Source organism: Anguilla anguilla, chromosome 8 (assembly GCF_013347855.1).
Source record: "Anguilla anguilla isolate fAngAng1 chromosome 8, fAngAng1.pri, whole genome shotgun sequence".
NCBI classification, from domain to species: Eukaryota; Metazoa; Chordata; class Actinopteri; order Anguilliformes; family Anguillidae; genus Anguilla; species Anguilla anguilla.
The window spans coordinates 54,470,805-54,496,615 of NC_049208.1; the positions used below are offsets into that span (position 1 = coordinate 54,470,805).

The 25,811-nt window shown below is 45.6% G+C and overlaps 3 protein-coding genes across 3 annotated transcripts; all 3 read left to right on the plus strand.

Moving 5' to 3' along the window:
• The first annotated feature begins 1,065 nt into the window (after positions 1 to 1,065).
• On the plus strand, positions 1,066 to 4,116 carry polr1f (RNA polymerase I subunit F). Its single transcript, XM_035430934.1, has 4 exons — positions 1,066 to 1,406; positions 2,391 to 2,532; positions 2,701 to 2,909; positions 3,444 to 4,116. The coding sequence occupies exons 1-4, from the start codon at positions 1,120 to 1,122 to the stop codon at positions 3,928 to 3,930; spliced, it is 1,125 nt and encodes a 374-aa protein (XP_035286825.1). The 5' UTR covers positions 1,066 to 1,119; the 3' UTR covers positions 3,931 to 4,116.
• A 3,183-nt stretch (positions 4,117 to 7,299) lies between these two features.
• Positions 7,300 to 9,174, plus strand: LOC118234419 (pancreas transcription factor 1 subunit alpha). The gene has a single exon (XM_035430936.1). The coding sequence runs from the start codon at positions 8,363 to 8,365 to the stop codon at positions 8,837 to 8,839; it is 477 nt and encodes a 158-aa protein (XP_035286827.1). The 5' UTR covers positions 7,300 to 8,362; the 3' UTR covers positions 8,840 to 9,174.
• A 3,555-nt stretch (positions 9,175 to 12,729) lies between these two features.
• LOC118234418 (twist-related protein-like) lies at positions 12,730 to 14,877 on the plus strand. Its single transcript, XM_035430935.1, has 2 exons — positions 12,730 to 13,697; positions 13,934 to 14,877. The coding sequence occupies exon 1, from the start codon at positions 13,166 to 13,168 to the stop codon at positions 13,667 to 13,669; it is 504 nt and encodes a 167-aa protein (XP_035286826.1). The 5' UTR covers positions 12,730 to 13,165; the 3' UTR covers positions 13,670 to 13,697; positions 13,934 to 14,877.
• The last annotated feature ends 10,934 nt before the right edge of the window (positions 14,878 to 25,811 follow it).

Here is a 25,811-nt window from a genome sequence, read left to right on the forward strand (position 1 = left end):
TCAGTGCTTTTCCACCAGTTTAACAGCCTGGTGGTTCCAGAGCTCCAGGAAAACAAACGTTTATCACAGCAGTGTTTATTACTTTTACCATAAAATGTAGTTTTTAACATATATCAGTACACCCATCTGTTTTGCATCTGTAATGCTGCTTATAAAATTACTTAATCATGCTCTATGCTGTAAGATGTGCTGGTTAAAGACATCTGTTAAATTGATAACATGTGAAGGCGTCCAAATATATACATTTTAACTCACTCCACTGCTGCGTCTTGGCAAACTGACTCACCCAATACCTGGAAATATGATGCTAAAACAGACATTCACCGCCATTACAGAGCATTTCAGTCTGTCCATTACTGAGCTTCTATAAACACACCTGCGGTCGTTGAATAGTTATCCATTTTGATCAATAGTTCATTAGCGCATCTGCTTGCGTCAAACAGAGGGGGGGGGGGGGGGTCCCGGTGAGCAGAGAAACGGATTACTACGGCAGAAAGCGTCGCGGTTCGCGCTGACTCAGACACGGCGTCACCATACATCACCGCGTCATCTGCCGGCTGGCGCCCTGCCTGAACACGCGAACGCGCAGCACGAAGACCATTTTTTAAAATTCAGATTTATTTGGGAAAATGTGACCCCGGGCAATCACTGCAGCCCTAATGATGAACCAAAGAGTTTATTATTTAACTAAACCATTACTGGGCCCACAGACCCTCTCAGAATATCGCCATGTTACGCACAAATTTTAACATGTTTAAAGAATCTGTAAGTATTAAAATAATAACAAACACAAGCATCAATTCACCTCTCGCTCCACTGCAGTCCACTGTACTCTCTGGTTCTTTAGCCCAATCCTAATGCGCATTACAGTCATCTCACTGGCACCCACTGCAGGAGCTGCAGATTTTATTGTCCTGGTGAAGATTGGGGTTATGATCTGGGTCACAGTGCTGATAAATTCTCAAATTCAGCAGAATAACTGTTCAATCTCTCGAGTTTAGTCGGGTCATAAGTCCTCCTTTCCACGTGGCGGCGCTATCACTCAGAGGTTCAGGTTGAAACGCGGATACGTCCGTCCTTACAGCGCTCCAGCACATTGCCGTACTTCTCAGCAGCAGCATGGCGAACCTGGAACCAGTGGCTGAGGACTGCGAAAGTGGGAAAATGTCAACTGAAAATTGTACCTCAACGCTTAAGCAAAGTTGTACCCCGGCGGGAGATAAGAGCGCAGTGCCGTGTTTGATACCGTCTTTTGCGGACGCCTGCAAGCTTGTGGACGCGCCGTACTCGTGCCTGGTCGTGGAAAGCCACCGGAGACACGTCGCGCTGTCGCCTCTCTACCTGCGAAAGAAAAGGAGCGGAATTCAGGAGCAACTGAACGCAGAACTCCTGAAGTACTCCGAAAGGTGTGTGACCTGTGCTTTAATACTATTAGCTGCGTTAGCCAAATCAGAAACTACAAGTCGCGAAGAAGCCTGTTAGCTCGCTTTCTAGCGTAAGTTAACTGGCTACCTGTTGGCAGCACGTTGCACTAACATGCAAACTTTCCTGGTAAAGTTTTCCTTGGATGTTCTTTTAGCCACAACTCATGAGGAATATTGTCTAGTTTGCTAGCTAGCAAATTGTAGCTATCTAATTTTTTTTACCCGGAACCAGCCTGGATATCATTTGAAAGCTTAAAGCCTTTATTACGAATACACAGCCCGTTAAAAACAACAGCAGTCTGCAGAGCAGTAGTTCAAGGCTGCTGGCTGTGCTTAACGGATTAGTTATAACGAGTAACTCGCTTACTCGTTATACTCTGGTTTCTCCCCTTGACTTTCCTAGGGAAGACTGAACCTCGAAGTATAAAATAAAACGGTGAATTATTTTTGAAAACGGCAAGACTGCTGTATTGCTAGTACCTAAAGTGCAATTTTCATGTAGCAAGAATACCGCCGAAACAGATTTGTCTAGGTAACGGAGAGATACTATTTAAACAGTTTGATTATATGTGGCCAGCTGTTAAGGTTTTGTGGTGAATTACCAGTTGGGATTTTATGGGGGCTGTTCTGTAAGTGTCTTTTCATATGGTAAACAGTGCGCGTTTATAATCATTCCGCTTGGTGATGTAGACCAGCTCTGGTCCTGCTGAGCCACAGGTTTCCGTTGCTTTTTGGCTTCATATGAAATAAGCAAACGGTCAGAAACCAGGTGGTGTCAGTTAACTGTGGAAACTGCTTCCATTATATTAGTAACCGTGAAAGCCAGCGGATCCTGCCGTTGTTCTGGACCGGTGTCGGTCCGCCGGGGAATGTCCCTGTTTTGTGCAGCTGCGCTCCGTGTTAGCGGTCTCTGTAGTAACCTATATATATAGCAGTTAATGAATCCATGTTTTTGTTCTTTTTCAGTTTGAAAGGGGTTCCTTTGGCCTATGACAACATCAAAGTTATCGGACAATACGGAGACATTTACGATGATAACGGATTCATCCACATGAACATTGAAGCGATGTTTGTGATCTTCCAGCCCAAACGAGGACAGAACCTGTCTGTATGTATTCTGTCATGTGATATATATCCGCGTCTCAGTTTTTTAAATGAATGTGTGTAATAAAACGGGGTGTTTATCTAATATGTATGCATAGCGTCAACGAAATGCGCGTTCTTGTGTCGGCCAGAATCAAAGCGCTGAGACGCGTTTGTTTGTGTCCGTCTCCAGGGTGTTATAAATAAAGTTGGCGTGAGTCACGTGGGCTGCGTGGTGCACGGCTGCTTCAACGCCTCCGTGCCCAGGCCCCCGCAGGTGTCTCAGGAGGCGTGGCAGCAGGCGGGGCTGAGTGTTGGCTCCGCCCTGGAGTTCCAGGTGTCCCAGCTGGACGCTGACACTGCAGGGGTCCTGCTCATCAGAGGGAGGCTGAACAGACACAGGTACAAACCTGTACAGGTGTATGTGTTCAGGTACAAACCTGTACAGGTACATACTGGTACAAATCTGTACAGGTACATACAGGTACAAACCTGTACTGGTATATACTGGTATAGATATGTACAGGTACATACTGGTACAAACCTGTACAGGTGTATACTGGTATAGATCTGTACAGGTGTATGTGTACAGGTACATAATGGTACAAACCTGTACAAGTGTATGTGTACATGTACAAACTGGTATAGATCTGTATAGGTGTATGTGTACAGGTACAAACTAGTATAGATCTGTACAGGTGTATGAGTACAAGGTACAACTGGTATAGATCTGTACAGGTGTATGGGGACAGGTACATACTGGTACAAACCTGTACAGGTATATACAGGTACAGCACAGTCTGCTGTATGTAGAGGTATATACAGGGACCCACAGAATAAATGGCAGTGGTAGTGTATTTTAGTTAATCTCTGTACAGTGTGCAGGTGTGTTACAGGTGACCCTTTTCCTCTGTGACGTCCGTTTGTGTTCTGCAGTACACAGACTCTCGCTGCAGTGGGCGTGGCCAACGGGGCGGAGCTTACAGAGGAACCGCCCGAAGAAACAACCGCTAAGAAGAAGAAAAAGCACAAAAACCCGGCAAACGATTCGGCTGGAGTTTCCACGGCGACGGAAGAAACGACTGCAGGTGAGTTCGTTGCCGTGGAGACGGATGCAGGCACAGCCTTGGTGGACGTGGACGTGAACATGAATGGGCACGGCGACGGCAAGAAGAAGAAAAAGAAGAAGAAAAAGAGGAAGGAGGAGGAGGAGGAGGCGCAGGAGGAGGTGCAGCAGGAGCTGCAGCAGAACTCTCCGGTGGAGTTCCACATCAGCGACTCCAGGGGTTACCAGAGCGACAAGGGCAGCAGGAAGAGGAAGAAGAGGGAGGAGCAAGAGGAAGGGGCGGAGCTCAGCAACAGCCTTGAGGAATCTGAACCGAAGAAGAAGAAGCAGAAGAAAAACAAGAGAAGCAGCCAATAAAAACAGGGCTTGTGGCTGGTGGGAGGGGAGCAGACTGACGCGCGCTGGCTTGGCTGCAGGTCAGTCGGGATTTTCTGCAGCACAGTCCTGTGAATTATGAACAAACTCACTGTGAGCTGGTCCAGCATACTGACTGAATTTATGAGACAAACTGTAAAATTGTAATAAAATACTTTATTATGCATTGCCTGGCTTTTGTGGAATGTGTGTGTAGGTCTTTTGTTGTTCCAGCAGGGGGCAGCAGTAGCTCCTGCTACTGCAGTAACAGTGCAGCTTGGCTTTGCTACAAGTGGCATGGAGGTGAGATATAAGTGGGTAATAAATAGTGATGCACAGGGTTAAGTAATATCACAGGTCTGTAAGGAATTGCATGTTTTCTTTCCTATTCTGGGTCGTGTTACTGCAGGATGACTGTTTGGGTGGGGTAGTGGAGTGACTGTGGGTGGTGTAGTGGGGTGACTGGTTAGTGTTACAGTGGGGTCACTGGGTGGAGTTACAGCGGGGTTACTGTATTTGGGTGGTGTGGGGTGACTTCATTTTGGTGGTGTGGTGTAGTGGGGTGTTGGTGTTTGGGTGGTGTGGTGTGAGTGGGTGGTATTGTGCAGTTACTGTGTTTGGGCTGTGTAGTGGGGTGACTGGGTTGTGTAGTGGGGTGAGTGGGTGGTATTGTGTGGTGACGGTGTTTGGGTGGTGTACTGGTGTGAGTGGGTGGTATTGTGGGATGATGGTGTTTGGGTGGTGTAGTGGGGTGACAGTGTTTGGGTGGTGTTGAGGGGTTACTGTATTTGGGTGGTGTGGGGTGACTTCATTTTGGTGGGGTGAGTGGGTGGTGTGGTATTGAGGGGTGATGGTGTTTGGGTGGTGTTGAGGGGTGACGGTGTTTGGGTGGTGTAGTGGGGTGATGGTGTTTGGGTGGTGTTGAGGGGTGACGGTGTTTGGGTGGTGTAGTGGGGTGATGGTGTTTGGGTGGTGTTGAGGGGTGACGGTGTTTGGGTGGTGTAGTGGGGTGATGGTGTTTGGGTGGTGTTGTGGGGTGATGGTGCTTGGGTAGTGTGGGTACATGCACACACACACACACACACACACATACACTCACTCACACATACACACACACACACACATACACTCACTCACACACTTACACACACACACACACACACACACACACACACTTGTGTACTTGTACACAGGTTGGGGTTTCAGCTGCATAAGTGCCCTAACCCCTCTAATGTTTATTTGAGCCCCTGAGCTGGAGATCGGCTTGGAGGTGAGGGGGGGCAGGGAGGGTAGAAAAGGAGGGAGGGAGGAAGGCAGGGAGGGAGGGATGGAGGGGGGCAGGGGAGGGTGGAGAGGGCCTCTGTGTTTGTGCAGTTTGGGAAGGTTTGTGGGGGGCAGGGTAGAGTAAGCACAGGGTTCTTTGGGTCACAAAATAAAAGGGAGCTGATACAGTTTAAATACAAAAAAAGTGATTAAGTAGAACTGAATATCCAGTGTTTCTCACTGGGGGATAATCATAGAGCATGCTGGCCTTGGGGAGCCTGCTGGGGGCGCTGTTCTGTCCGTGTCTTTGCGGTTCAGCTATTCTGTGTGTGAATCTGTTGTGCATAACATGCAAATAAGTGAGGGCATTTTGAGACCGTGATTTAATATTCGATAAAAGCGTATGTGTGTTTTGAAGGTGTTTTCCTTTTAAGCGCAGTTGTGCTTTGAGATCGCAATTTAACATTAGATGAAAGTGAACAGGAGCACATCGACTGGGAATCCAGAGATGGATGTTTTTTTCTGGTGTTTCTAGCGTTATATTAATCTCTTAAGTTAGGTAGTCTGTTGTGCAGGTAAGGGAGACAGAAATAAATCATCCAAAAAATTCTTTAATTAATGTATCAACAGCTAGATAGGACATAAGCCCTTGCCCTTTGTCACAAGAGTTATGGAGGGAAATTTTAAAGATGGTGCACTAAGACTATTTTCAGCAATATTTATGGGATACTTGGAGCATGTAAAAACCATTGTGTCCCAGAGATTGGGAGCATAGTTTCATATTTATTGTAGTTTTTGGGGAACAATCCGGTCCAAACCCTGGAAAAATCCACGAGGAGGGGACGCAGACGGTCCCAAACCCAGGACAGGGCGTAAATCTGAGAGCGTGTCAAGTTTTTTTCCAGCGACGGGGCATCGCAGGCCTATGTGGCCTATAACAAGGCCCCTCCTTTCAGTTTGGGTATGATTACACACATCTGAAACGGTGCCCTGAACATCTGATTTGCTGATATAGCAGTGGCTGTAATGAGTCCTGCGTGCTGTTAGATCATCTCCCCGCCAGCTGACGGTGCGGTTTTGGGTGGCGGAGATTTTTAGCGGTGTCGAGAGGGCACTTCCTTAGCCCTCTGGAAGCAGGAAGGCTAAACGTTATTCGTTAGCGGGTTTTCTAACGGCAGGGTCGGGAGAGGAGCAGTGGATGGAAGGAACAGAGGCATTCTGGGACTGGGCCGCCGTTTGGAAAAGGTCCCGCGTCTGAGCCAACACCGTCATTGTCTCCCGGGTTTTATTTCTTATTTAAAATCAATATTTACCCAGCAGCCACTGGGGTGCACAGGATTACCTCATATTCTCCCGGTACAGCTGTGCTTTCTCAGCGTCGCCGCTGACGACGGCGAGAATGCGCACGTCGTGTTTACTCTGTGGACAGGAACACAGGCCGAGCAAAGATCCTCCGCGCTCCTGGGCAAAGATCCTCCACACACCCCCTTCTCTTTGGCCGAGTTTCTGATGGCTCTGTGGTGGATTCTTCCCTGGGTGCCCCACGTCTGCAGCAGCTACCTCCCGTCCGGCGCACGGTCTCTCAGGGTGATGTGGCCTTTCAGAGCTGTGACTACATTTGTTTTCAGTGGAGGTCACCCTCTCCTGGACTCAAATTAATTTTCTCCAAATTGTGAAAATTTTTTTTTTTTTTTTTGTTGGCCATTCTTCTTAATTGATCTTATTGGTTTTTTGTGACTATAGCATAACACCATTCCTTTGGCTCTTTATTCATCCTGGGAAAGATGGCTCCGAGCCGGCGTGACGTTGAAGGGCCCGTTTACTTTCCATAGAAATCGAAGCGCTCTCTGTGCTCTAGTGTCACTTTACAGGAAGAGCTTCCCTGTGTGAAACCAGGTTAGAGCAATACCAGCTCTCTGCAAAACACCTGCCCTACTTACCTGTGAAACCAGGTTAGAGCACGACCAGCTCTCTGCAAAACACCTGCCCTACTTACCTGTGTGAAACCAGGTTAGAGCACAGTCAGCACTGTCTGATGAAACACCTGCCTTACTTACCTGTGTGAAACCAGGTTAGAGCACAGTCAGCACTGTCTGACAAAGCACCTGCCGTACTTACCTGTGTGAAACCAGGTTAGAGCAATACCAGCTCTGCAAAAAACCTACTTTACTTACCTGTGTGAAATCAGGTTAGAGCACAATCTGCTCTCTCTGCACAAAACCTGCCTGCCTTACTACCATTACAGCCTTTAAAAGCATAAACCTGGTTTACTTACCGCCATCACAACCTGTAGGCCCCAACACATTCCCCAGTGTAGTGCTGATGTCTGAACCGGAGGGATTTAGGTTCCAGTCCCAGTTTGATCACAATTCCGTCACACCCCTTGAGCAACGTTCTGACCACCCCCCCGCCCTGCGTTGGCTCTTACGCTGTCCTGTATGTGTGTGGAGGGCCCGCGCGGTTTCTCTGAAAAACACCCCCAGTTTATGGGGTTTTTTGGGCGGTGGAAGGGTCTCCGGCCCTGGGAACTGACAGTCGTTTACTCTGATTTGCAAAATAAAGGGGGCTCAAATATAGTGACTGTGGGGGAATGTTATATTTGGTCGTCAGCGCTGGCTTCTTTTAAGTGATAGAACTCTCATTATTTAGTTCCCATTGCACCAGGATACTGAGTAAACAGCGCGCGGCGACCCTTTGTCAGCGCGAGGGCTCTTGTGCGCAGCGCCGTTAAAGCCTTCGCTTGCTCAGCGCTGCCCCGTCACTTTCACTCGGATTCCTCTTTAAAGGGATTTTCGCTCCGTCCGGAGACATGAAAGCGCGTGAAGTCGAATTGGAGACATTAAAACAGCGGGAAAAGACCCATGGAACTTTGCCAAGAGGACCTGACTTCCTCGCTCTGACAGGATTTCGCAGCTGAATAACGGCGTCGGCGATTTCTACGCGACGCAAACCGTCGGCCGTAATCTTTCATCGTCCATAAAGGCGGGTGGATCATTTGGCTCCCTGACCGGTCCGTAATCCCGTTATGACATTAACGAACTATAAAGACTTGGTGTGCCTCCGTAGTGCTATGTGTAACCATTCTAGTAATCCCATCGCCATCGTTTCCCTCTGAAGACCCCCAAATATTTACCCATGTCCTCCTGAGTATTTTTCATTATTTCAAAATAAAATGGAAATTCAAGGGACGCTTTTGGAACCTACGCTTTTGGACTTTGCCAGTGACGTTCACTTTCTAGATTTATCTCCAAAACCGGCAGCAAAGCTTAACTCGGTCACGTCTCTGCACAGCGCGGATTTGCGGGGCCGATTTTTGGATATCATCTCCATCCCCGGAGGAGACGAGGCGACGCGCTCCGCTCAGAGCGGCTATCCGCGGACGGGCGACACGCCCGCGCTTGGCACGGCCTCGCTCACGGGGAGGTCAAAGAGGAAGCGCGTGATCACCACCGTCCAGCGGCAGGCCGCGAACATCAGGGAACGGAGGCGGATGTTCAGCCTGAACGAGGCTTTCGATGACCTGCGGAAGAAGGTGCCCACCTTCGCCTACGAGAAGAGGTTGTCCCGGATCGAAACTCTGAGACTCGCCATAGTGTACATCTCCTTTATGACGGATCTGCTGGAGGAAAATAACGCGCCTATCGGCTGATTAGCTAATTGATAAAGTGTTAAATAATATTAGTTGTAAACAGTATTATTAATTTCGTATCCATAATTGCGTCGCATAATAACATGTTCTCAATTGATGTTTTGTTGTCTCTTTTGTTAACGTCACCATAGTAATCTCAGAACCGTTGTTTTTGGTGTGACCTTTGTCGTTGTAATTATTTTCACTGTTACAACTTGAGTACTAATATGCATTTCCACTCACGAGAGAATACAATCCGACATTTATAAACCTGGATTTGTCAGAAAGCGTCTGATTTTAATCAAATACGCTTTGATCTGGGGAACTTATTTCTTGTGACTTAAACTACTGTTGAGTTGATATAGTGACACTTAATACTAATAATAATAATAATAATAATAATAATAATAATAATAGCTTGCACTTTAATACAAACTTGAGAAATGTATTGTTTAGTTTGAGCTCCTCAGTACCAAAATCAGATACTTTAAAAAGAGGAAGTTTTATACCTTTTATTTGGTAATTCTAGATAATTAAATTCATGCAATGTCATTTTTCTGGGTAAAAGGGTGATGGACAGGTCAGTGTATTCTAGTTCCTGTATGTGAGAGGCTCTGTATCGTGTGTGCATGCGCGTATGTGTATGTGTGTGTGTGGCGTGTGTGCGTGTGTGTGTGTGTGCATGTACATGCACGTATATGTGCGTGTGTGTGTGTGCGTGTTTGTGTGTGTGTGCGTGTGCATGCGCGTATATGTGTGTGTGTGCGTGCGTGTGTGTGTGTGTGTGTGTGCACGTGTGTGTGCGTGTGTGTGTGTGTGTGTGTGTGTGTGTGTGTGCGTGTGTGTGCGTGCGTGTGTGTGTGTGTGTGTGTGTGTGTGATGGGGGGGACGGGAGACCCTAATGACCATCAGCAGGTTGGGGCACCGCACACCCAACCAATCACACAGGAGAGCCCCTCCTGAAGTGGTGACTAAAGGGACCTGACTGAGCATGCCCAGTCCAAATATTCCGTTACCCAGCATGCCTCAGGCCCCTCCCGTCACCCCCACCCCCCCCCTCCTTTCCTCCTGGAGCCGTTCTCTGTTACTGTGGCAACGGCTCGAGCCATTTTAATTCCCAGGCTGTTAATCAATGAGGTATCTGAACGGTTTATCATTTGAAATTAATTTTGTCTGATAGCGTTTGCTCACAGACGAGCTGGAGAGGGCCAGATGGGGGCACGGGGGGAGGGGGGTGTGGGCTAGCGGAGGGTGGCGGGGGGGGGGGGGGGGTTGTGGGGGTGTGGCCTAGCAGAGAGTGGGGGTGGGTCCACTGGATCATGCTCTTCGTATGTAAACAGAAGTGTCTGTGCAGAGGGGACTGATAGATGTGCTGGGGGGGGGTGTCTCTGGGGGGGCAGGGGTGTCCCCGGGGGGCCATCAGTCACAGACCTAGCTCTTTAACCAGGGCTGACCTCTGACGATGTGTAAGAATCTGAAAAAAAAAAACAAAAACAGAAGTGACTTTCTCAGATTGAGCGCAGAAACCACCATGACTTTCAGCCTTGTGCACACTGAGCTACTTTAATATTAGCGCACGAAAAAAAAAAAAAAAAATTTTACCAAAAAAAAAACCACCCCACAATGACTAAAATGTCTGCAATTCTTGAATTTAAGCCAAACGTTCAATAATGTGACTGTTTTATGAGAGATTCACTGGAACACTTTTGCATAAGCGATGAGTAAACGTTTCACAAAAGAGCGTCAGATGACTGCACGCTTGGCTGAAGCTGATGCATTTATCTGGTTTAGCGTTGAGCTGTCGGCCGCAGACCCGCGCCGCTGCTCGTCCAGTCTTTTGGAGACGTGGCCCACCTACGACGGCGGGGTTCCCCACCGCTGGCACGGACGCGCAAACGAAGCTAAATAAACAGAGTGTGTGGAGCCCGGCTTTCCCCAGAGGAGGAGCCCTGAACTCTTTACCTGCGCCCCTCTTCAATGAGTGCCCCGCCTGGTCTTCAGCTTAGCACACTTCTTTTATCCATTTTTGGCTGTTCTGGATCACCCCCCCCATTTTTAAAAATTTTTTTAAAAACTTTTCCTATTTTCCCATATTTTCCCCCTCTTTCTCGTCCCCTGAAGTTGTCTTATGTGAAGTCATGTGTGATGCCCAGTTTGTAAGGGGCGCTATGCGGAAATAAAAGCCTGGTTTTTGGAGAGATTAAGGGCAAGTTTGGGGCACAGGGCACTCTCTGCGACCGTGGCCTGCTGTCACATAGGATGCTGGCAGCGCTTTGGACCTCCGGGCCAATGGGCTGTTGGGCAGGCTAACCAGACCTGGAGTCTGCGCAGTAGCGTGAAAGCAACACCGCTTCAGGTTGGTTTACTGGACAGAAGCCAAGAGGGCTGACAATGACTGAATCTGTGGTGTGAGAAAGTACGCCCTCTGGTGGTGTGTGTGTATATATGCCTTCATTCATTGTTTAATTTAGTTATTATTTGGCTGTATTTGTGGGTTATGTATTTGTGTATTACATACACCTGGGTGGAAAGTACCGAGAGACCGTGTCAGGAGCTCTGCGCGGGGCTGCCCCGGAGCGGAAATGTAGTCAGCACATTTTACCTCGTTTAATTCTTAATCGGGGCTGCGGGTCCAGGGGGTTCTTGTTAGCCGGAACTGCGCCGTAAACTCAATGCCCTGGGGTGCAATTTGTGGCGGTGTTAAAGTTACAAGGTTGGAGACTGATATTTTGAAAATCAGACAGTCTTTAACTGCATCCGTTCAGAGTTAAAAGTGTTTTATATGTTTTCTTTGGACGCAGTCCCTCCCCGCCCGCCATCCCACCCCATCCCACCCCACCCCCGCGCCAGGTAATGTTTGTGTAACATTCTGGCCTCGCAGTCCGAGCCTTGGCCGCTTCGGTGACGTGTCGTGAGAGTCGTTCACCCCGCAGCTTGAAATCGGAGCCGGACTCCGGAGCCCAGACTCGCAGCGCTCTGTCAGGACCGCGGGCAGGCTGTGGTGCGCTTCAGAGCTTCCAGTTGGTCACGTGTGAAAATAAACGCCCGGCTCTCGGTGGGCAGCCCGTTTCAGCACGGCGCCCACGCGAGGCAATAACAGTTCTCACCTTCCGCGCCGTCGCGGGAAACCCAGACGGCTCCGAATGGGCGAAGCAGGGACGCTTATTAAAATCATCATCACGTGCAGTGCGCCTCTTTCTGCGCCCTCCGGTCCTGCTCCTGCCTCCCATTCCTAGTCCGTCTATTTATGATGCAAATGAGGAATCTGGGTGTCTGGCAGTGATTAATTTTAATTTCCACTGACGCGCTTATCAGATGAAAGGGTCCCTCCTGGCATTTCCATCACATTGTGTGTGACGGCCAAGTTGTAACAACCCCCCCCCCCCCCCCTCGCGTATCCTGCGATGAGTTAGCAGGGGAGTGTTTGCCAGGAGACAGCGCGAGGCGCCGCAGTACCGCGCCTCATCACTCCCAAGTCCCTGGTGAACCGACTCCCTTCCCCGACCCAGGCACCGAACTCCTCACTCACTCGGGAATCTCCTGCCTCAGGCACCTTGAGTGCGAGCGCACGCGACAATCAGGGTCTGTTGAGTTTGGCACAATGTCATTTTATGAACAAATTGGATAGCTCTTTAATGTAACTAGGTATGACGTTGTATAAAAGTAAAACGTTAGGCTACTGATTGTTTTCATTGGACGGTTTGCGTATTTATTTTATTTTTTATTTGTATTGTGTAGACCTGACTGATTGTCATGGCTTCAAACGTCAATTTAATTTACACATTTGATCAAAATTTATGTTTAAAAAAAAAAAAAAATCCCGCTTCGGACTGGAGAATTTAAATGTCATCAAATATGAGTCATGCTGTGATTTAGGAAACCCTATAAAATGAACTGCTTTTCCTTCCCCCAGGTTTAAACGCTCGAGGCACTTTAAACCTTCACTTCCGCCGCCGTGTCCTCTTTTACCCACTTTCGGCTGAACGCGTAAAACTGAAAATCAACTCAAAAATGATATTTTCTTTACAATGATATTCTTGGCTCCGATTCCAGACGCCTCCGAGAGAATTGATTCTTGTATAACGGAAACTTTTTTTTGATAGTTCCTTGGACGCGCCCACCCCTCGTTTCGCGTAGTTCGCTTCCTTGGCCAATCGCCTCCCTCTCCAAACATTTCTCTATCCAGTCTTTAAGTGCGCTCAAAGTTTCCGACAAGTTACAGGCGCCGCCACGGCCCAAAGCCAGGGTGTGAGCACTTTGCCTAATTCTTCTTAGGTGAGCACCCGGGCTGAAGGCTGCGTATAAATTCAAATAGTTAAAAGTACTTGTCTCGTGCGTCTGGAAGCAATGTTCGAAGAAACGAACCAGGACGAATCCAGCTCTCCTCTTTCTCCCGACGACAGCCTAACCAACAGCGAGGAAGAGCCAGAGAGACGGCCGAAGCGAAGGGGGAGGAAAAGGAGAAGAGGCAGGAAAAACGGGGAGGATTCAGATAGCCCGACCCCTGGGAAAAGGGCGAAGAAATCTAGCGGCAGCAGCCCACAGTCTTTCGAAGACATTCACGCGCAGAGAGTCATGGCGAACGTGCGCGAGCGACAGAGGACGCAGTCGCTGAACGAAGCCTTCGCATCCTTGCGGGAAATAATCCCCACTTTGCCGTCGGACAAACTGAGTAAAATCCAGACGTTAAAACTCGCCGCCAGGTACATAGACTTCCTCTGCCAGGTTTTGCAGAGTGACGAGCTGGACTCCAAAGCGGCCGGCTGCAACTACGCGGCTCACGAGAGGTTAAGCTACGCCTTCTCGGTGTGGAGGATGGAGGGCGCGTGGTCCATGTCAACATCTCACTAGCGTTCGTAGAGCCTTAGGGGGCAACATGGTATGCTTTCATTTCAGTTTTCGCATTCACACGAGTTCGTAGTTATCAAAAAATCGTTCCCATCATATTCGGAGTTAATCGTCTTGCATTAGCTGTATTGTAGTCTTTTAACTGCCACTAGAGAACCCCCCTTTACCACTGAATTTTTACTTACGGTAAAAACAGCCTGGTTTTTAAGTGGTGAACCAAGCTTGTGGTTGCGTGTGTGACACAACTGATTGATATTGTTTTCTTAGGTGACAATCGATTTCACTTACCTATTCTGGGAGGCGTTTCCTGAGGCCGACGCTGGATTGTACAAACTGTGTTTTTTTTTTTCTTTTTAGGGGTGGGTGGTGGGGAGAACAAAGAAATATTTTAACCAAAGAGGGACGGGGGAATGGGAGCACTTACGGAAAAAGTTCCGACACGGCATTTGAGCGCGCGGGCCTCGCTGTACCGCGACACCCTGCGCTTCCAGACCTGGTACCAAATAGTTTCTTGAATGTGGCAAACACGCATGCCTATACGCATGAATGACCTTTGACCCACAACGGCCAATTTTCTTATGAAGAAAGTGAAGAAACACCATTTCCGTTCTCGGCTGTGAACGAAGATTTATTTTTTACTATAAGACTTCATTTTTTTTTATCTTTCTTGGCTCATACCTGTGCAAACATTTATATAAATGTTTTCATTTTTCTGGGAAATCCATTCTATTTATTTATTGATGTTAGGGGACTACGCGTTATGATGCAGAGCAGATCCGGTGTCTTGATGCATTCCTAATTTTAATCATTGTTTTGTAAATGACTGTATATGTTTCTCAAATAAAATAAATATTGCATTTTAACGAGTTACGTTTGATGTAACCAGCTTATGTAAACGATGTAAACGACAAGTAAAGGGACGGATAGCATACGCTTCCGAAGTGCTTAGCCTAATTATTGTATGCGAAAAGTAGAAACCCAGGCGACAGTTTTACCAGAACTCGGCCATAAACTGTGAAGTACCCCTTTGTGGAGGTATGAAAGGGTTATCGAACTCTATTTTTAATGGACATACCAACCCATTGCTCGAGGTCAGAAGGGTGACAGATTCGCCGTTAATCACGTTTTATTTGTTTACTTTACTTGGCAAAGGCCAAGTCCCTGGCTCCTTCTTTTTCTAACGGTGACTTAACGGGAATCGGTTGATTATATGCTTACTAAGTATTTTGTCACATTTTTAAAAAATCGATTTCATTGTTACATTTCAGAGTTTCTGTTGCTAGTGTTGGAAGCGGTCTGAGGGGCAGTTATAGCGGTTAAGAGCTCTTTACGGCCCATAGCTGTTGTTTTTAGTCCACCGTTTGAGGCTATTGACAAATATAAAACTACTGTTGATAATTACGGACATATTCAGGTATTAATCATATAGAATGAGTAGCCGGATAACCTATTCAGGATACTCCGACTTACCAGGACTCTTTTTGGGGAAGTTCAGATGAAAGAATGACCGGCTTTCTTACGCTCTGGTAGAATGGCATATAAGAGCCTACGAACATCTGCTGTCCTTGAGCGTTAATTACAAATATTTTGGTTATGATCATTTTAAGGGGAGGGAATATTTTTCCTTATTAATGCTATTAATTAAACTGCATTCAGTTTTTCCAAATTATTAATAGTAGGCCTAGGCCCAATAGTCATTCTTTTCAGCATCAAATCTTTTTTATTTTTTGTATTATGAATATAATTATTCTCATAGCTATAATTACTGTTGTTTCCTCGTGTTGTTGGTGTTCCATTTCAGTTTGTCCTCGTGGACGGAGGGTTGCTGGTTGGCATGGCTTGCGCTAGGACATGCGTCACATTCCGTCGTGACGTCATTCTGATTTATATGTTATCCTCAAAATACTCGGCCCACGATTATGTTCCACAACAATTCAATAAAAATTCTATGCTTAAAAAGGGTGGTTCAGACTATATTTTCTGGTGACATTGTAAAAACAATTTTGACGGTCACAGGCAGCTTTTTTTTTTACCGCAATTGGAAAATCTGGAAAAGTATTTTAGAACGAGCTGCTCTGCATTGAAAGCACGTGCCCATCTGAAGGTGTATAACTGGTCTCCCAGGCACGTGCGGAATTCCCAGATGTGGATGAAATGCAGAGCGCGAGCACACACACGCACGCACATACACACGCGCGCACACACGCAGAATATTTTACATAGCCTAATAGATATGGCTAAAATAAGTGTCATAATTATAGGGTAAACAATGTTCTGTCTAAAGTATTAAGACAGAAAATATAAGAATCTTATTTAAGAATGGAAAAATTACGATACTTTAAAAATGTATGGCAGTAGGTGTACAGGTCCGTTATTAATTTCCGGATATGTTTTCAAAAGCTAGTCAATAAATGGTTGCACGTCGTCTGTAATTAATGCTTATTGAAACATTAAATCTGAGTTAAATCCCTTTATCTAAAATTATATTTGCACATCTTGTAATAGGCTACATGGCAAATCTGAAATTTAACCGATTAATCTGTTAAAGTTCACCACGTTCTTATACAGATGAGAATTGTGAAGTAGAGTTCCTCTGGGTGACTTTTGAGAGTGCAAATTTACTGAGGCACCTGAATGAAACTTATTTTTACCAGATGTTAGTATTTTTCTTAAAAGTCACGTGAAAAGAACAGATGTTTCTCGGTAGCAGGGGAACGCCTTTGAATGCGTACCAGGGATAAAAACTCCAAAAAATCTCTTCTGTACGTGAATTGTCGACATTTCTACTCGAACTAGGCGTCCAATCTTTTCGGGCTGTCCTTGTTGTCCACATTTACACAAACCTGGATTTGTCTGGCGGGTCCTGTGACTGTTTCAGAGGGAAGTGTACAGGCACGAGGCAATTCTCCGTGCAAAAGAACAAACGACCAGGAAAAGTCTTCTAAACCTAACTATTATATGTGATGAACAACTTGACGTGGATTAACTTCGGTAAATATGACTGCGTCCTATTTGCTTGCTTACCATTAAGAAGTTACCATCTCGACATTTGCAAACTTATATTAAAGTTTAATTGTATATAAACTGCATTTGTTCTACAGAATCTAAACGTAGGCCTATAGACATTTTTGTACGTGATTCACCACATGATCTATGCTTTTCTGTTTTTTTTATTTCATACATTAATCCATGGTAATACTACATTTATATGTATATCCAAACATAAAAGGCAATTAAGACAGCTGAAGTATTTACTTTGGTAAATGTTTAACGTTTACATTTAATCAATGATTAAATAAAACTTGACGATAACTTTTTAAAAAAACATTTAACTTCTGACGTAGCCTACACTTACTATGAGGAGGGAAAAAAAGAAAAAAAAAAGCTTCTCGGCCCGTGCTTGTTGCAATTCCAGAACAATAAAAATAAATAATTAAACTGGTTCTTTATCAACACAAGGTACTTTAACAGCTATGTGGACGACTATGAGTACCTATACGTTTCTGTTTCTCCTTCTATATTTGTATAGATGTTTTATTCCGGAGAAAATACATGGTGAAACTGTCTCCGTATACAACGAATGTATACCCAGATCCGCTCAGGCCTCTCTCTCTCTTTCTCTCTGTGTGTGTGTGTGTGTGTGTGTGTGTGCGCGCGCGTGTGTGTAAATTAAAGGGTTTCCAGTTTTGCTGCTGTTTTGATGGATTGCGTCGTTGTGCTGTCGGTTCCGGCAAAAGCTGGCTTTTGTAACCGGCTTAAAACATATTTCTCAAATTAAATATGTCAGACAGAATGGGATGTTTTGCTTGTGCGTTTTACTTTTTTGCTGGGGCACCCGCGGGTCCTGCTGGGTAACCCAGGGGTCGTGTTATTTGGTCGATTGAAAGCTGTGGAATGTTGGGCAACAGCAGTAAAGCTGAGACGAAAAAAGAGGGAGAATATTCAGTAATTCCACGAGGATAGCGGAGCACGCGGAATGCAATTCCATTCGGGATTGTTTTAGCCGTTAGTGAGGTTTAATAGGAAGAACGACGCCTCAGAAATATGTAGGCGTTTTAGAAGCAGTGCCTGATGGTGACGTGTTTAACACTGGTTTAGCTGGAAGGTTCCGCAGGAACAAACCCGATGTGACCCGACAGCCGCAGCGAGAGACGCCAACTGCGTTATAGACTCACTACTTACGGCTTCACTATACTACTACTTGTATCAATAATAATAATAATAATAATAATAATGTGATGATTACGGTAGTAATGCTAATACTTAACAATAATGGCAATACTACTATTACCAAAAATGATTCAGTATTGTAATAAGGCTACTGTGATAATAATAATAATAATAATAATAATAATAGTGTAATGATTAGGGTTTTAATGCTAATACTTAACAACAATGATAATGCTACTACTGATACTATTACCAAAAATAATTGCTTCAGTATTGTAATAAGGCTACTGTGATAATAATAATAATAATAACAATAATAATAATAATAATAATAATAACAATAATAATAATAATAATAATAATAATAAATATGTATTATTATTATTATTATTATTATTATTATGATGTTGGCTATAATAATAATTCACTTTTTAAAAAACTCTCAATGGGTGAATTTCTGTATGCCTGTATACTGTAAGAAAACATGAAAATGAAGGATGTTTATTTAATGAAACATACGTATATCTCCAATTTCACAAGTTGTGTATCCCACTGCTAAAATAGTAATATCTCTCTGTTAGGAGGATGTATGCCTGTAAACTGTAAAAAAAGAAAAGAAAATGAAGGACGTTTTATTGAATCAAACATACAACTATTTAATGATCATGTTTGTATAAATGTGACGGTTTTTGGATTTTGTTGATTTACTCTGGAAATATTTAGCCTAGCACAACTAAATTTAGCTTCAAACAGCTTTGACATGTCAGTAAAGCTGCTTTTGTTTGTTTCTTAACATCCAGGTATAAGCTTTTACAAAGCAAATGGCCGACCATGCAGACCAATCGGGTGTGTGTTTATTATAAATGCCTGTGACCCGGTGGCTGTTTCTTTTCCATCAACCACGCGGAGCATCCAGAAGACGAGGCTTTGTCAGGGCAGCGAGAAATTTAGCTGAACACATTTAACATTAAACACTGGACTAACTTTAAACAAGTCAAGCATGTTGATGAGTACAATTAATTTCTTTATCAAATATTAAACACCAGTTTAAATACATTGGGTATCTCCAAAAGGACACTACATGTAGATGGTTTTCAACACCATCTAGCATCCCTAATCTCCAAATCTGAAGTCTCTCCATGACCTCCCTGGGTACCAACCCACTCGTTTTCTCTTGAGATGGCATTCTGTAAACATAACAGCAAAAAAGCACATTGTTATAGAAACTCAGACTAACAGTTGTTGCATGTATACAGACAGAGATATCTTGTTCTTTTGGTCATCTAGCATTCAATTCCTGTTGGAATACACTCTGAAAACCATACTAGCTTTTCATGGACAGACAACTTTTAAAAATGAAGTATGATTTGGATTATTATAAATAAAAGCAAGCCTTATATCCAAAAATGATGATTTTTACCTACCTTACTGAATTGCACATGGGCTAATCTGAAATGCAACTGTTGCAGCGGTGTACAAAAAGTGATTAGACGGTGTTACATTTATACCGACTCTCCCCTATTTCATTAATTGTGTTACCTAGCGCTAAAGTAGCAATATTTCTGTTAGGAGAATGTACTTTGAGAAAATGAGAAACATTTCCAAATACTGCTATGCATCATCATTCAAATGTAAAATACATTGGAAAAAAAGAAGCCTCATAATTTTGATACAGTCATACCATTCCTGGAAGAAACTCCAACTCTGCTGCTGCAGAATTTTTGTCTTGTGGTCTAAAGTTTCAAAGGATAGGTGCACGTTTGGAATTTCATAGATGATTTGATTGTGACCTTGGAGTGGTGTTATTTTTTTTGCAGTGCATCCCCTTTAACCCCACCCCTAAAGTTCACATAATCAAACACAGAGACCTCTCATACGAACTTCCTCTATTAGCCCTTTAAGGCATGGATAGTGAAATCTGGACCTCAAATCCAAACCTGGCCATGGTTTTATTTTCCCCCAGGTAATTAACTGAACAGTGAATTAGTGCTGCTATTTGGTCAGACTGCATTCACACCTGACTCCCAGGTAAAGCGAGGGTGTAAAACCAGTAGCTTTCGCACCTCAGGGGGCCGCGATTTGAGTAATAGTCCTCAAAAAAGGGGTGAGATCACGAATATGTGATTAGAACGTTCTTAACTGAACATTCTAATGCTGGTTCAGCTATCGCCAGTGGTAATGGAATGCAACGGAGTTCTAGAACGCTGACATTGAATTTTTGAATAAAATGTTCCAAAAAAAAAAAAAAAAAGACTCTTCAAAGGGTTAAGCTTGATGAGCTGGAGCCTCAGCCGCCGCGTGCTTTGTTGCAGGGGGTTCTGGGAGGTTCTGGGGAAGGCTCTGGGGCCCGATGCAGGACGCGTGGCCTTCTTTTATGTGATCGTCGGTGAAACGCAGCACGTGCTGTTTAGCCTCAGAATCATAGGACCGTATCTCTTCTGTGTCCGCACACAGGGAGAGGAGCACAGCCAACACAAACACTGAAAAAGAAATGTGCTCTTGATTTTTAAAACTGCAGAATGTGTATATGAATAACAGGCCCCAGAGATGTATCCAGGCTGACCTCTCTAATTAAATTTGGGACCGATCTGCAATTTGTCACCGGCAATCACAGCAGACTGGGGCTCCAGCACCACTGTTATCTTTAAAGTGGATAATTAGCGATAGCGATCTTTGTTAATTAGACGTGAGGTGAAAAGCATGTGCACAGTACTGTACTGTGTGTGTGTGTGAGTGTGTGTGTGTGTGAGAGAGTCCTTCAGCCTCTTATTGGCCAGATGTGACTGTGATGAAAACATTTGGATAACGCTGAGCATGATGGGAGTTCTTCTGGAGCATTTAAACTGGGACTGAAATTGAGGCTGGAACAAAAAAGTAAGTTTTTTTTTCTTTGGATGTGGGGGAGGTGGGCTGGGTGCTGGGTGGGGGGGGGGGGTCTGGGGGGGATGTTCTGGATTTCATTACAGCCAATCATCTCATTACCATAGCTGCACGATCGCAGCCACACAGCCTCTGGACTAGCTCATTAAAGCTCCTACAACCCCCCTTCCCAGACCCCCCCCCCCCAAACCACTCCCACACAAATACTCACCACCCCACTGACTCTCCTGATTAAACCTGCTGCTGCTCTGTTACTGTGAGAGAGAAATCCCTCTAACTCTCTTACTGTGAGAGAGAAACCCCTCTAACTCTCTTACTGTGAGAGAAAGAAACCCCTCTTACTCTCTTACTGTGAGAGAGAAATCCCTCTAACTCTGTTACTGTGAGAGAGAAATCCCTCTAACTCTCTTACTGTGAGAGAGAAAGAAACCCCTTAACTCTCTTACTGTGAGAGAGAAACCCCTCTAACCCTCTTACTGTGAGAGAGAAACCCCTCTAACTCTCTTACTGTGAGGGAGAACCCCTCTAAATCTCTTACTGTGAGAGAGAAACCCCTCTAACCCTCTTACTGTGAGAGAGAAACCCCTCTTACTCTCTTACTGTGAGAGAGAAACCCCTCTAACCCTCTTACTGTGAGAGAGAAACCCCTCTTACTCTCTTACTGTGAGAGAGAAACCCCTCTAACCCTCTTACTGTGAGAGAGAAACCCCTCTAAATCTCTTACTGTGAGAGAGAAACCCCTCTAACTCTCTTACTGAGAGAGAGAAACCCGTAATTGAGGGCATCTTGCTGTGAGGGAGTTGAGGGTAGAGCTGGAATGAGGGGGGTTGGGTAGGAGGGTTCGCGAGGTGTGGAGTGGAGTGCTCTCAAACCTGCCCCCCCCCCCCCCCCCCCCCGCCTTGCCCAGGGGTATAGGTGCTGGGGAGGGCCACTGCAGGGGGGGCCGCTGTGTGGAGTTGCCATGGAGGAAAGACTCACGGGGAGCAGGGTGAAAGTTACTGACAGAAACAATAATGATCATCGTATTTAGAGGTACCCCCTGCCCCCCCCCCCCCCACGCACCCCCTTTCCTATGCCCCCATTTCCTGTGCTCCTTCTCACCAAGCAGCCTTCAGAAAGAGCACAGGAAACAGAGACTGCACCCCGGGGGGTGGGGGGGTGGGGGGGTGGGGGGGTGGCACGGAGTCTCTCTCATCCATCAGTCCTGCCCTCCTTAAAGGGCCGGCGTGCTGTTTCCACTTTCCCAGAGCGCTGTCGAGCCATCCAAACAGTCTGCTGAGATTTGACGAGTTTTCTAGATATCCGTCACAGCTGACCGTCATACAACGGACCTCAGCAGACCCATATTTTTGTGGTGCTAAATGCGGTAAAAATGAACAGAAAAACGTCTCTTTCCAAATATACTGCCATGGCTGCTGCTCACAAACATCCACTGAGCGGGATTTGTGCACGGTTTCATCGACAACTACAACAGAATAGAATGGAATTTCTTTATTGTCATTGTACTGGTGCGTACAACGAAATTCAGGCACACTGCATGAGCAGAACTGGATGAGTTCACCATATACACCAAATCTCTTTGTTCAGTCATTAATTCGCAGAGTTTCTCTTATCACTGTTATGCAGATGACACACAACTCTTCTTCTCTTTCCCTCCCTCTGCCTTACAGGTTAATGGGAGAATATCTTCCTGCCTGGCTGACTTCTCAATATCTCACTGCAGCCAACAGGACAGACTCTGCCTAACTAGAGGACATGATTAAATCCTACAGGCCAGCTGGACCACTCCACTCTGCTGCAGCAGGGCGACCTGTACCCCCTGGCCTCCGGGTAAAGGGTTCAGGCTCATCTCTACCACGGAGCTTCTCCACCCTAGCTCCCCAGTGGTGGAACGAACTCCCCATTCCTCTACGAACCACTCAGTCATCGCCCATCTCTTCAAGCTATACCTGGACTGACTAACTATCACCACCCAATCTAGGATCATTTTTTATCACTTACAGTAAATCCCTCTACTTTGTTCCTATAGCACTTTCATGTTACACATCTACCTCCTTTGCCACTTTCTTGTTATGTGTACCTCCATCCAGCACTTACATTGTATTTTTATCTTGATGTTGTAGCTTGTAATGCCCCCTAGTTTGACTTAGCATAGGCTAGGTCAGAGAGTAATGCTTACTGTGTGAACTGGGCTTACTGTGTTCATGGCTATGAATAACTGTTACAAAATGAGTATTGTACTTTATCGGACCTGTGTTTTGTGGTTGTTCCAATGACCTTTGTTATGCACTTTGGATAAAAGCATCTGCAAAATAAATGTAATGTTATGTATTTAGTTCAAAAGTCGGGCACCCAACAAGACTTGCCAAGATAATGGATTTGAGTGATAATTACTGTGTAACGAATGCACAGTAACTGTTTAGTGTAACCAATGCAGTGTAACTGTGCAGTGTAACAAATGCAGTGTAACTGTGCAGTGTAATCAAAGTAGTGTAACAGTTCTGGGTAGCAGTGCAGTGTACCTGTTTAGTGTAACTAATGCAGTGTAACTGTGCAGTGTAATCAAAGCAGTGTAACAGTTCTGGGTAACAGTGCAGTGTAATTGTGCAGTGTAATCAAAGCAGTGTAACTGTGCAGTGTAATTAGAGCAGTGTAACAGTGCAGTGTAATCAAAGCAGTGTAACAGTTCTGGGTAGCAGTGCAGTGTACCTGTTTAGTGTAACCAATGCAGTGTAACTGTGCAGTGTAATCAAAGCAGTGTAACAGTGCAGTGTAATCAAAGCAGTGTAACAGTTCTGGGTAACAGTGCAGTGTAATTGTGCAGTGTAACCCTGCGCTATCCGTTTAAACTTTATCACCAGGGCTGCTGTGTGGATGGACCTGCTGAGGGAGGAGAGCAAGAGGAACAGGGGCTGTGTGTGTGACGGTGTATGTGCGTGTGTGTGCATGCGTGCGTGCGTGTGTGTGTGTGTGTGTGTGTGTATGTGAAACCCAACTCCACAGCTCATTTTTAACCCAGGAGGCATAACTCCTCAGGGGTGCAAGGTCAGGCCCCCTGAGTCCCACATTAGCCCAGGGTACCCCTCTTTCAGCAGCCTGTAGGCCATTGGAGCACAGAGACACCCCCAAATTCTCTGGCTACAGGGACTCCCCGACCCCCTCTCCCTCTCTCTCTGTCTCTCCCTCTCTCTGTTTCCCCCTCCCCGTCTCTCTCTCTGTTTCTCCATCTCTGTCTCTTCCTCTCTCTCTGTCTCTCCCTCTCTCTGTTTCCCCCTCCCCGTCTCTCTCTCTGTTTCTCCATCTCTGTCTCTCCCTCTCTGTTTCCCCCTCCCTCTCTCTCTCTGTTTCTCCCTCTTTCTGTTTCCCCCTCCCTCTCTCACTCTGTTTATCTGTCCCTCCCTCCCTGTTTCTCTCCTTCCCTCTGTCTCTCATCTCTCCCTCTCCTTCTCTCCGCCTGTCTCTCTCCCTCTCCCCCTCCCTCCCTCTCTCTCTCCCTGTCTCTCCCCCTCTCTCTCTCTGTGGGAAAGTGATGATAGTGTTAGTGCTTGTGAGAGATGAGGTGTTGAGGCTGCTGTGGCATGTGACACAGTGAGTGATGTAATGGGTTAGAGGTCCGTTTTATACTGTAAGGGGAGGTGAGCGTGTGCCACCCAGGGAGAGGGCCTGTCTCTCCAACCCTAAACCCTAAACCTTAGCCTTCACCCTAACTCTATCATAACCCTAAACCCTAAACCCTAAACCCTAAACCCTAAACCTTAGCCTTCACCCTAACTCTACCATAACCCTAAACCCTAAACCTTAGCCTGTCTCTCCAACCCTAAACCCTAAACCCTAAACCTTGGCCCGTCCCTCCAACCCTAAACCCTAAACCTTAGCCTTCACCCTAACTCTACTGCAACCCCAACTCTAAACCCAAACCAATAAAGCCAATCCTGATCATTACTCTAACTCTAACCACAACCCCAAGACTAAACCATGAGGTCTCAGTTGTTTCTGCTGTAGAAACAGCAGATTTAACGGTAATAAATGACACATCCCCAAATATATGGTGGTGATGTTACCCCCTCTTTTGCAGCACCTCCTATTTCCTACGACTGAGGGGCCTCTCTCTCTCTCTCACTTTATCCACTGGTGTGCAAGAACTGTGGCAAATCCCTGGATGAACTGTAACTGATGAGGAAACAGCGTCCTCTGGTGGATACACACACAGTATCAAAACAGGTATTCAAGACTTGGAAGGAAATCCCCGTATTAATGTTTTAATGTTTGCGTATTTAATATCACTGATGTACAGTTTTGTTGTGAGAGCTGAGTTAATACTTTTTGTGGTCTTGTTAAGGACGTTCGTGGTAACATGCATATTTCTTCATTATTATATTAATGTCAACTGGACACAATTATTAGCTCATTCCCCTTTTCACACAAACATACTATGTGGCCTATCGGCACACATAAGACTGTCGTTATTTGTAAATGTGCAAATATAAATGTACAAATTAGCAGATTAAATTAATAATGGCGCTGACATAATAATAATACTGCTGATATATTGGTCTCAAACAGACGAACACCGTGCCGTCAATAGCGCAAATACTGCACGAACCAATCGCTCACCAGGCGTCGCGTGTATTATTACCACGCGTTCATGTATTGTCATGCACAGGTGCACAACAGGCAATGTGAACGAGCCGTGCGGGAAACGCCTTTGCGCAGTTCGCAGTCCGCACGCGCTCTTGAGCAGCTGCCTTCGCCGGGCTGGCTAAACGTGAACCACCCGAAAAGCCCACTAATTACATAAGAAAACCTTGTGCGTGGAAGTGTACACGTGAATAGCACAAGGATCAGTGAATTTAACATAAACCATCACCCCACCGCACACTGCGCAGGGAGTTTGGGACAAGGCAACTAGGTGTTTCCAGTAGTAGTAGTAGTTGTTGTGTTTCTTTCCCACCGGTTACTAAGCGTATTAGACACTGATTGGCTTACCGTGGTTTTAATCCAATGCGAGCCCAAGACGCTGACTTTTCTGAGATCTGATATTAAACCCGCCCATAACTAGGGGTGTGTTTGACGCTGTAACAATTATCTAACCAAT

Bases quoted from the DNA above. Each gene is read 5' to 3' on its own strand.
- polr1f (XM_035430934.1), top strand. From the start codon at position 1,120: ATGGCGAACCTGGAACCAGTGGCTGAGGACTGCGAAAGTGGGAAAATG. The intron at 1,407-2,390 runs GTGTGTGACCTG...GTTCTTTTTCAG, and splicing joins CTCCTGAAGTACTCCGAAAG to TTTGAAAGGGGTTCCTTTGG. The intron at 2,910-3,443 runs GTACAAACCTGT...TGTGTTCTGCAG, and splicing joins GGGAGGCTGAACAGACACAG to TACACAGACTCTCGCTGCAG.
- LOC118234418 (XM_035430935.1), top strand. From the start codon at position 13,166: ATGTTCGAAGAAACGAACCAGGACGAATCCAGCTCTCCTCTTTCTCCC.
- LOC118234419 (XM_035430936.1), top strand. From the start codon at position 8,363: ATGGAAATTCAAGGGACGCTTTTGGAACCTACGCTTTTGGACTTTGCC.